This window comes from Eleutherodactylus coqui, chromosome 7, assembly GCF_035609145.1.
Source record: "Eleutherodactylus coqui strain aEleCoq1 chromosome 7, aEleCoq1.hap1, whole genome shotgun sequence".
In the NCBI taxonomy this organism is placed as follows: domain Eukaryota; kingdom Metazoa; phylum Chordata; class Amphibia; order Anura; family Eleutherodactylidae; genus Eleutherodactylus; species Eleutherodactylus coqui.
In genome coordinates, this window is record NC_089843.1 from 229,206,037 (window position 1) to 229,218,139 (window position 12,103).

The following is a 12,103-nucleotide window of genomic DNA, read 5'->3' on the forward strand; positions in this document are numbered from 1 at the left end:
TATAATTTGGTTTTCTGATAAGAAAAAATATGACTTGCTGTGTGTGATAGGATTTTATTCTTTCAGCTCTGTGGCAACATGTGACACACATGTACATTACATATGTGCAGGGGAGGTATGTAGCAGACTCGGGGGACGAACTCACTCCATACCCTGCAGCTAGCTGCTGTTTAATGCAGCTGACAACCAGGCACATTGGCCACGATCATAGCTAGCTCAGATCAAGGCCGTTTAACCATGTAGATGCTGTGGTCAGTGCTGACTGCACCATCTGAGTAACTAGCCGCAAAATGCTCTGTTGCCCCAACCCCACCCCTCCATAAGACGATTGCTTGGTGCCGATGGCAGTCTGGGGCCTAGTGAAAACCTCCAAGTCTGTGAGCAGAAACACGGGGCAATAGCATTTGTGACCTCTGTGAAGTCAGCACCCCATCTTCCAAAAAAGTTAATTTTTTCATAAGTTCTGGATGCACCCCAAAAAGTTCTAGAGTTCCCCATTAATTTTAAAAATAGTTCTAGCGAATTAAGCAAAACAATCAACAAATGTATCTCAGCGGTGCTATCTTCCAAAAATGATATTACTAAATCAGCGAGAACTTTGTAAATATGGGTTCTAGAGCTTCGAGCATTAAGAGTTTTCTTCAGAACTCTTGAGGTGCTACCCAGAACTGTTATAAAATCGTGAGATTTCCCCAAAACTTTATTTAGACATAACTGAAATTTTTGATACGGCATCTGAAAATCAGCGAGAACATTGTAAATATTGGTGGAAATTGTGTGGAAAATCAGCCTGACAATCTGTTTTAATGTTGAGCATCGGCAGGTTTCTTCTTTGTTGGGAATGAACACAGGATCTCTGTATGTGCTGGACACATCATAGGAGCTTCAGGTGTCCTTGATATTATATATCCAGTACTTTGGGTCAGCAGTGCCCAATATCTTTACTTCTGTGCTATAAGTATGTGGATTGTATAGAACCATGCTTATTGTGGTGAGAGTCGGCCTCTTTAAAGAGGATTTATCAATCACTTTTAGGCTGCCTGTCCACGGGAGTTTTTGCATTGCGTTCCCTGCGGCGATAACCCGGCTGTGGGGAACGCAACGCAAGCTTTCCATAGCGTTGCTATAAAAAGCGCAGCCCTCCCTGTCCACGAGCAGAGAATTATAGCGAATCTCCGCTCGCGGACAGCAAATCGCACTATGCTGCGAATTGCCGCGATTCTCTGCGGTGAGCCTATCAGCTGGCTCCTGCTTCTGGGCGGCGGAGATCCGCCGCAGGCTATTGCAACGCCCGCGGACAGGCAGCCTAAGCCTTTGATGATAATTTGTGTTAACGTGTTTAAACAGGATTCTTTTTAGTCTTTGAGCTTGTTTGCCGTTTAGTAGCCTGCGGTGATTTGCCACATGTTATGTCTGGTAGAAACTTAAAGGGGTTGTCTGGGACTTTTAAAATTGATGATGTGTTCTCTTTTCTCGGCCATGTAAATCGGGCCTAAGAGCTTCTGTTCATTCCTGACATTCTTGGCTGTGTGCCGGTTGGTGGTGGTAGATGAGAGGACATCAGGGCTCTAGTTGAGGATGGTCAAGTGCTAAAGACTTTTACTTCTTCATTAGAATTGTGCCTGGAAGAAAAACTTGCTAGAAGATAATCTCCCATTCCTGAAATTCAGTGGCTCCATAGTCTACAGTTATGAAGCCCAGGAGTGCTCTTTCTTCTCGGAGTACATGAGGTAAGTCCTATCATATTGCACGATTTAAGCTTCAGTTTCAGGAAATATGTCAGAAGGAATCTTTATCTCCTATTTTAATCCTATGCGAAACGAAGCATATGGAAGCATTTGCCTCATTTAAGTTATTTTGGCCCTAACCTTTTGTTTTCTATTTTTTTATTTTTTTTTAAAATATTTTATTAAAGGGGATGTCCGAATCATACAGTTGTAATGTAAACAGACTGTCCATGGGTTAAAATAACCGTTCGGCTTGTACTCCCCTCTCCCGCTAACTTCCGTGCTGCCACTCGGTTCTCCGTGAGCAGTGTTTGTTTACAGGCAGCAGGCAGTCTGTTTACGGAACATCAGAGGCTGCTGCAGCCAATGACAGAGCTCAGTGATTGATCACTAAGCTCTGCCATTGGCTGCAGCAGCATGTGACATTCCATAAACTGGCTGTTGCTGCCTGTAAACATGACCCCACAAGATGAGACCCGGAACGGGAGCCGGGAGAGCTAAGTTTAAGCTGATTTGTTGCTTTAACCCACAGAGAGCCTGTTTATATTACAGTTGTATAACTCGGACATTCCCTCTAATGTACCGAGGAGTCGATACAAGTAGTACTAATTTATGCAGAAGGGATTGACACAATTAACACTAAATATGTATTATAATTCCCACTGCATATAGCTCATTTACTAGTATCGTTAGAAAGAGAAAAGCGGAAATCTGTTTATTCAGCTCTGACTTATGCAGCTGTCAACAAAATAAGTGAAGACCGGTCTCATAATCACTGAGTGCTAATTGTGTCAATCCCTTCTGCATGAACTAGCACTACTTGTACCGACCCATCAGGTTTCTAGTGGCACCCTGCATATCAGTACGGGGGCCACTTTACAAATTTCACTCTCTGTGAAGGAACCCATGTTTCACTGATTAGTGGAAAAACACGCACCAGCAATTGGTTGGGTAAATTAACTGTTTAGGTGTGAGATCTGTTGTAATATCCTTTAGGGGAGTATCAAAAGAGAAAAAACTTTCCAATCTTTTTTTCTATCTGGATTGATTCTTTCTTGCTTGAACACTAAAGGCTGGTTTACACGGCTGATGATCTCTCAAGGATCACTTAAACTACAGTTTGAATGACAGCTTTGAGCGATCATTTTGCATAAGTAATTGGTATGCGATCACTGGTATTTAGGTAGCTACTCAGCTACTTCAATACCAATTAGGTATGCAAATGAAGCCTTCCCTGAAGGCAGTTAATAGGCTGCTGCTATTATCTGCACTCAGATCCTTTGTTCTCCAGGGGGAAACAATGCTGTCAACCCTCCCAGTGGAGAACTGCTGATAAAAGTGAATGAGGATTTTTAGGTTAGCTTGAATTTAATTATCAGCTAGCATTGCCCGAAAAGCAGACGATGGGCGCACATTTACATGCACCGATTATCACGAAAACGATCGCCGATTAGCGGTTGTTTTTTTTTTAAGTGATCATCGGCTGGTGTAAATGGGCCTTAACCCCGTAGATGTGTGATAAGAGATGAGAAACAGAATACGCTATCAGATTAGAGAAATGAAGTCACAAACATTATTGGTAGTCGCATGCTTTATTTTAGTGAATAAAAGTTATATTTTAGCTTCATAACTCTGAGATTCTGGGCATTTGCAGGGATCAACACTGGCTCTCCCCAGATTGCTAAATGCATACGGCGGATGCCAAGTATAATATTGTACTGCTTTTCCATAACTTGCTGATTATACTGTTTGTATATACTGTTTGCACTTTGATCTTGTATATTTTTTTTCTAAAACTTGTAAGTAAACGTTTTGTGCATTGTTTGTCAACCTATTTGTTCTCGCATTTTCAAATTCACTGTAAAGCAAGAGCGAGAATGCTTTTATGCATAAATGACTCTTCAACTAGCGGCGGCTGCTATTTTATTCCGCATTTAAGCTGCTCCCTGCTGTTAAGAGGCAGCCATATTTACCTGTATAGACACTGAATACAGCTACCTGCTTTGGGGAACAGCTTCTCTTCAGTATGCCCTCTCCAAAACCAGAATGGGGGGAGGGGCGACACACAGACTCTATTATGTTGATACCTGAGGCACTTAGACCCAGTACATTGGATTGTAAAGGATTGTCCGTGTGGACGACGATCGCAGAATCGTTAATTCAAATCCGGTCGTAGGAGACCGGCCTTAGTACTTCTCCCTCCTTGGATTGGTACTCGTATCTGCACATATTTTTATTTGTGTGTACTTTTATTTCAGAGAGAGACTTACCGAAGAAGCCGTTCTTGGATTTGACATTGAATGGCCGCCCGCTTATAGAAAGGGTAAAAACGGGAAGGTGTCCCTCATCCAGGTGTGCACTTCACAAGAGGAATGCTATCTATTTCAGGTGTCATCCATGACAGGTTTGTTATATCTTAGTGTTATTTCACCTTATACTGATGATGATATTTAACATAGAAGTGTTTACTTAAGAGTATAGTAACACAGTATGTTAGGCTAAAGGGAGACAGTGTCCATCTAGTTTAGCCTGTCTCCCCACCCCCCTTATTGATCCAGAGGAAGGCAAAAAAAAAACCCTCAATGAGGCAGAAGCCAATTTAGCCCATTTGGGGGGAAAAAATCCTTCCATAATACCAGTCAGAATAATCTCTGGATCAACCTTTGAAAGGTTCCTACCTGGCTCCAATACCCAGATCAGCAACCCCGCTGGTCACCTATTTTCTATATCCTGTAATATCGTACACTCTAGAAAGACATCTAGTCACCTCTTAAACTCCTCTATGGATTTTGACATCCCCACATCCTCAGGCAGAGAGTTCCACACTCTTACTGCTCTTACAGTAAAGAACCCCCTTCTGTATGGGTGATGAAACCTGCTTTCTTCTAGACATAGTGGATGCCCTCTTGTTACCGGTGCAGTCCTGGGTATAAACAGATCATGGGAGAGATCCTTGTATTGTCCCCTCATGTATTTATACATGGTTATTTGGTCGCCCCCCTTTGCCGTCTTTTTTTCTAGGTTGAATAATCCCAATTTGGATAGCCTCTCTGGGTATTCCAGTCCTCTCATTCCATGTATTAGTTTAGTTGCCCATCTTTGAATCCCCTCAAGCACTGCTACATCTTTCCTGAGCACCGGTGACCAGAACTGTGCGCAGTATTCCATGTGAGGCCTGACAAGTGCCTTATATAATGGAAGGATAATGTTCTCGTCCCTCACCCCTATACATGTTTTAATGCATCCCAAGACTTTATTAGCTCTTGCAGCAGCTGATTGGCATTGGTTACTCCAGTTTAGTCTACAATCCACTAGTACCCCCGGGTCTTTTTCCATATCACTTTTCCCTAGCAGTACCCCATTTAGTGTGTATTGGTGACATCCGTTTCTCCTGCCCATGTGCATAACCTTACATTTATAAACATTGAACTTCATTAGCCATTTTTCTGCCCAAGCCCCCAGCTTATCCAGGTCCGTTTGTAGCCGCACATTATCCTCCGTTGTATTAATTGTCTTGTATAATTTTGTATCGTCTGCAGATATTGATATTTTACTGTGCAGCCCCTCTATCAGGTCATTGATAAATATATTGCAGAATGGGGCCCAATACTGAACCCTGTGGCCCCTCACTTGCGATGGTGGCCCAATCAGAGTATGCCTTTCCCAATCATCTTTCATCGGATTTAGAAGACCCCTTTTTAAATATTGTGTTTCAGTTTTCCAAGCCGCTGTGTATATTTAAAAAAAAAAAAAAAGGGGGGGGAGGGAAAAGTCCTAATATCTTGCTGCTTTTACTCTGGCCACTAGCCTAAGACTTGTGGCATGTAGGATATGCCATGTGTCCATGTAAAAAATCATCCGTGTGCTCATAGGCTATAGTGGGGCGGTGTGCTGTCCGTGGAATTTCACTGTGTAAAGGTGAGCATGCGCCACCAGGCTGATACTTTCTGTTCTGTAGAGGGTTACTGAGAAACAAGTGTTCACTTTCAACATTTTATAAAAACTAAAGTTTTATTGATGTATCCAAATACTGTATTTTTTTTATTATAAGACGCACCCCAGGTTTAGACAACAGACAATAGAGAAATGTTTTGTACTGATTAAAGCGTCCCTAGTGGTCTGAGGAGATGAAGGGGTCAATATCACTAACATGGTGGTCTAGTGTATCGCCTCCTTTCTGGGAGGTAGGTGAGAGGCTTAGTAACTAACTGTCTATACTTGGTAAACTTAGCGGCTTCTCCTTTGTTGTTCATTAACACAAATTGCAATAACGCATGTTGGTGACATTTTGCGATCCATGTACACTGAAGGTTTTCTGCAATCTGTCCAGTGAAAGTAATATTTATCATCCTGCAGTGCAGGAGCTTTAGTTCCCAGAGGATTTAAACCTGCTTTATATATGGTCAAACGGGATTTTTAGTATAACGTACGTAAAATCACTTTCTCATCACGTTCATTGGGGGACACAGCAAGACCTCAGGTATAGCTTCTGCCAGTAGGAGGCAACACTAAGCATAAAAGTGTAAACTTCACCTACTAGGTATACCCCTCCTGCAAGCATTAAGCTAGCTCAGTTTGTATGCAAGCAGTCGGAGCGGCCAGTAGGTCATGACAACCATAGTCAATACATAACAATGCTCAAGACTGTGACTTATTCTACCATGTGTGACTGCACTTGGAACACTCCAACCTAGAGGTGTATATGTTACAGTACTAATAACAGACTGCGCGGGTGATGTGTCCCTCAATGAACAGGACGAGAAAGGGATTTTACCATAAGTTATACCAAAAATCCTGTTTTCTCGTCCATATCATTGGGGGACACAGCAAGACCTTGCGAGATTTCTCAGGAGTCCGTCAGGGGTGGGGAAAATATAAGAAGCCGCAGGAGTAACGAAGCGAAATCGGCTCGTTCATTGCGACTAGTGTAAATGGATGCCTAGACATCCAACATGCCCAGAAACAGGATAAAAAGGGACCCGAGTAGCGGTCCCATCCACCCACCGGTAGGGAGCTCCCGACGAGGAGCTTCCTACGAGGCACCCACTGTCCGAATAACATTCACTGGCCTAAAGATATGACATCCCTGGCTCGGTTAACCTGTACTGCCACAGTGCGGAGTCAGTCCGAGGAGACCACTCCGAAAGCCCAAGGACACGACTTGTGTTGTCAGGAGGACCAGCAGGGAGCCAGGGCGACTGAAGAATGCCACTTGAGAGATGTAATCTTGTGAAGCCAGACACAGCCCACTTATGACCGGTGCGTTCCTTGGGATAAGCTGCCACCGAGAAAAATTCCAACCAAAATCTGCACTGAAGCGGATCCAGATACCACCGGCAGCAAGAGAATATGCCAGAGGTCGATAACAACTGTCTGCTGATGACAAAATGACCAAAGAAAGTCCGCCTGATAGAGCCTCCGGCTTGGAAGGGAGACAAGTAGTCAATGTGAGCCGGACGTGTCCTCAGGGCGTGAACAAAATTCAGCTGTAATACCTTCAGTATGAATAAGTATTCCAAAAAGAGCTGTGGCGTCATCGGCGCTGAAAACTTCAGAGAGCTGCGGACCTTCTAGCTGTTGACCTAGTTGAACAGTAATTTCCACAGAAATCCAGACGGTCAACACCATCAATTCCAGATGACACAAAAAAGGGCAGGCACAGTTAGACAGGAGGCGGCTCCTTCTACAGGGGCAGCAATGGGAAAGATACTCACCTGTGTACTTACCTACTCTGACGGGTGTTCTGAACCCCATCTGCTCCGCGACCTACGAACGGGGAGTGTGTCGAGATGTGGAACCCTATAGCTGGCGGGCAGCGATCTATTGCACAAAGGCATTATCGTGCCACATCATCTTCTTGGAGGAGGACAGACACTTGCTGTCTGCCCTGCTCATGGGGAACAGGTAGCAATCTGCCTGCCCTGTGTGCCCACATCCATGTAGTCCTGAAGACCTTGATTGAAGAGGTCTGCCTCCTGCAGACACTAAGCTAAAACTGAGTTAGCTAGGTGCTTGTAGGAGGAGTTAACACTTTTATACTTCGTGTCGCCTCCTATAGTGGCAGAAGCTATACCCAAGGTCTTGCTGTGTCTCCCAATGATTCGGACAAGAAATGTGCATTTTTCTTTTTTTTTTTTTTTCCAAGAAAAAATGTAGTGAATTATTAGGAATCTGAACTACAATCCTGCAAGAAATTTAGAGGAAATAATTAGAGATTTACTTTAACCCCTTAATGACTGCCCATATGCCTTTTGACGGCAGTCGCTTATGGACTTGATGCGCTGTCTTTTTATGGTGCTGCATCAGAATAAAGTTGCATGGCCGAGGAGTGTAATAGATCCCAACGTGGAACAGTGACCGGAGGCTGAAGAGAGCGTTCCGCGGTCAAGTGATCAAAAATGAAAGTTTTTTCTATATCACCTCATCTCAATGTTCCTATTGGGGAGAGGAGATGAAATAATACCAGAGGCCTCCGGGACCCTCTTCACTCACAAAGTGAAGAACACTCCTCTTTTCTTTTTTTGTTCTTGTTCAATTTTTTTTCTTTGGTGGGTAATATTGCTATTTAGGCAGCGTTACGCTATTACGTGATGTTAACCGCTGCTTATTTTCTTCATTAAAAAAACATAAAGAAGCTAGTAGCACCCTGCTTAGTAGTGTACATCTACAGCTTTCTCGGTTTTCGTTTGTAATGCTTTTAGGCAGCGGCATTGCGTTATCACGTCTGTTTCATCTCGGCCGTTTTGTCGGCTTATACGCCGTTCCTTACAAGAAAAAAATAGTTTTAGAATGGCGCGTAGGAGGTATGATGCAGAGCAGGCTACCCGGTGCTTTGTTCTGCCACTAGCCCTATGGAGATGGAAGCAGTTGTTGAGTCGATGGTGTAGTGCAATGCCTCCTGTATTGTGGGATTCTGCAGATTCATTTTCGCCTCAAACAGCCCAGTTTTATGTGACTCGAGTGTAAATGTGGATGGTGATAATTTTGTCCCCTTTTGATTTTTTAGATTTATTTATCAGTATTAAAGTCGTGGCATTAATTGTCCGCAGACCAACTTCTATGCTACACAATTTATTGCAGCCCACCTCTATCTATTCCAGTCCATAGATCCTACAAGTGTCCCTGAATTAAAACAATTTTTGGAAATCCTTTCGTTAATGGGTTTAGCAAAAAAAAATAAAAAATCCTCCAACCACTCATACTGGTCTACTAGTGCTGTCCATGCGACGCCTTCATTTGCAGCAGTTATACCCCAAACCCTCTTTGAAACGGTAACGTGTTTCTTCCATCTAACTGATAATTCCCAAGACCCCCCCCCCCCCAAGAGATGATAGATTGAATAAGTTGAGACCCCTAATCTCCCTGCTGAAGAATCCTCTGAAAATGTATAAAAACTCCATAAATGGCCCCATTTTAAAAACGGCTTCCCACAAAATATTTAAAACAGCATTTAAAGGGGCGCGCTCTGTTCAGACGCCTTCTGTTCCTCTACTAGTTTGTTAGTCTCATCATTTCTGTAATATACTTGCATTAAAAATGTTGTTGCTTTACCACTGTATATCAGCTTCAAAGTGGCTGCTACTAGGGGTCTCCCTTCCAGCAATCCACTGTCCGTCAGCGGAGTCCATCCGCATGAAATCTGCGGTAAATTGGGAGCATGCTGGGATTTCTTTTCTGCACAAAAATTACGCATAACAAATCCGCGTGTGTGCATAGAGGTGCGGACGCTCCATGCTTTCCTATGGGGCGGCTTGAACTGCGGATCTTCCACGCAGGTGCCGATCGCGGATTCTGCAGATCAAATCCGCCCGTGGATGTGAGGCCCAAGAGAAAGATAAATATATTTTCTCATGTTTTCATAGATGCCTGGGAATACATATATAGTCTAATTGTATCCAAATGCCGTACAGGTTTCCCGAAGGGTCTTAAGAGGCTGCTGGAAGATACGGCTATAAAGAAGGTTGGAGTTGGTATCGAAGGGGACCAATGGAAGTTAATGAGTGACTGTGATCTGAAGTTGAAAGGATTTATTGAACTTACTGATTTGGCAAATGAAAAGGTATGTCATAATGTGTGTGAAGCCCATCCTATTGGGATGCCATAATGTGTGTGAAGCCCATCCTATTGGGATGCCATAATGTGTGTAAAGCCCATCCTATTGGGATGTCATAATGTGTGTAAAGCCCATCCTATTGGGATGCCATAATGTGTGTAAAGCCCATCCTATTGGGATGCCATAATGTGTGTAAAGCCCATCCTATTGGGATGCCATAATGTGTGTAAAGCCCATCCTATTGGGATGTCATAATGTGTGTAAAGCCCATCCTATTGGGATGCCATAATGTGTGTAAAGCCCATCCTGTTGGGATGCCATAATGTGTGTAAAGCCCATCCTGTTGGGATGTCATAATGTGTGTAAAGCCCATCCTATTGGGATGCCATAATGTGTGTAAAGCCCATCCTATTGGGATGTCATAATGTGTGTAAAGCCCATCCTATTGGGATGCCATAATGTGTGTAAAGCCCATCCTATTGGGATGCCATAATGTGTGTAAAGCCCATCCTATTGGGATGTCATAATGTGTGTAAAGCCCATCCTATTGGGATGTCATAATGTGTGTAAAGCCCATCCTATTGGGATGCCATAATGTGTGTAAAGCCCATCCTATTGGGATGCCATAATGTGTGTAAAGCCCATCCTATTGGGATGCCATAATGTGTGTAAAGCCCATCCTATTGGGATGCCATAATGTGTGTAAAGCCCATCCTATTGGGATGCCATAATGTGTGTAAAGCCCATCCTATTGGGATGTCATAATGTGTGTAAAGCCCATCCTATTGGGATGCCATAATGTGTGTGAAGCCCATCCTATTGGGATGTCATAATGTGTGTAAAGCCCATCCTATTGGGATGCCATAATGTGTGTAAAGCCCATCCTATTGGGATGCCATAATGTGTGTAAAGCCCATCCTATTGGGATGCCATAATGTGTGTAAAGCCCATCCTATTGGGATGCCATAATGTGTGTAAAGCCCATCCTATTGGGATGCCATAATGTGTGTAAAGCCCATCCTATTGGGATGTCATAATGTGTGTAAAGCCCATCCTATTGGGATGCCATAATGTGTGTGAAGCCCATCCTATTGGGATGTCATAATGTGTGTAAAGCCCATCCTATTGGGATGCCATAATGTGTGTAAAGCCCATCCTATTGGGATGCCATAATGTGTGTAAAGCCCATCCTATTGGGATGCCATAATGTGTGTAAAGCCCATCCTATTGGGATGCCATAATGTGTGTAAAGCCCATCCTATTGGGATGCCATAATGTGTGTAAAGCCCATCCTATTGGGATGTCATAATGTGTGTAAAGCCCATCCTATTGGGATGCCATAATGTGTGTGAAGCCCATCCTATTGGGATGTCATAATGTGTGTAAAGCCCATCCTATTGGGATGCCATAATGTGTGTAAAGCCCATCCTATTGGGATGCCATAATGTGTGTAAAGCCCATCCTATTGGGATGCCATAATGTGTGTAAAGCCCATCCTATTGGGATGCCATAATGTGTGTAAAGCCCATCCTATTGGGATGCCATAATGTGTGTAAAGCCCATCCTATTGGGATGCCATAATGTGTGTAAAGCCCATCCTATTGGGATGTCATAATGTGTGTAAAGCCCATCCTATTGGGATGCCATAATGTGTGTGAAGCCCATCCTATTGGGATGTCATAATGTGTGTAAAGCCCATCCTATTGGGATGCCATAATGTGTGTGAAGCCCATCCGATTGGGATGCCAATATCATGTCTGCTAAGCCAGCCGTACACTTGAGACTTCTGTCATCCAAACTATTTCTCTTGACTCTGCTATAAGCGCACACATTCAGCCAGCGTGCCTGTTTATTACAGTAGTGATATAAGCGACTGGCACAGAAATCTCACAGGAGTAACGGATGAGACATAATGAAATCCATGACTGCATTGTCCATTGGGTGAACCCCATACACTTGAAATCATTGGGATTGGTACAACTTTTATTCTCCAATGGATGCTATAGTGTTTCCGTCCCTGGCATACATCTATCATGTTTGTGTCCACTCTTCATGTACATTAATGTTGCTCTAGGGAAACAACTAAAGTCTGCCATCTTTTCTTTACTGTGCAGCTTCGGTGTAAAGAGAAGTGGAGTCTGAATGGCTTGGTCAAACATCTCCTCAACAAGCAGCTTCTGAAGGACGATTCTGTGCGCTGCAGTGACTGGGATAGACTTCCTCTAAGTGAAGAGCAGAAGCTGTACGCCGCCTCAGATGCTTATGTAAGTGTCAGTCACATTAAATATATTCAATCTACTAATAACCGTCTGAGTTGCAGAGT

General features: G+C 43.5%; 1 protein-coding gene across 2 annotated transcripts in view; it reads left to right on the forward strand.

Annotated features, from left to right (window-relative positions):
- Positions 1-12,103, forward strand: part of WRN (WRN RecQ like helicase) — a 148,021-nt gene that overhangs the window by 13,100 nt on the left and 122,818 nt on the right. For both annotated transcript variants that reach the window (XM_066574530.1, XM_066574531.1), the window contains exons 3-6: positions 1,615-1,730; positions 3,986-4,131; positions 9,638-9,786; positions 11,895-12,044. In XM_066574530.1, the coding sequence (XP_066430627.1) occupies positions 1,615-1,730; positions 3,986-4,131; positions 9,638-9,786; positions 11,895-12,044 (561 nt within the window). The remainder of the gene's footprint in view (positions 1-1,614; positions 1,731-3,985; positions 4,132-9,637; positions 9,787-11,894; positions 12,045-12,103) is intronic.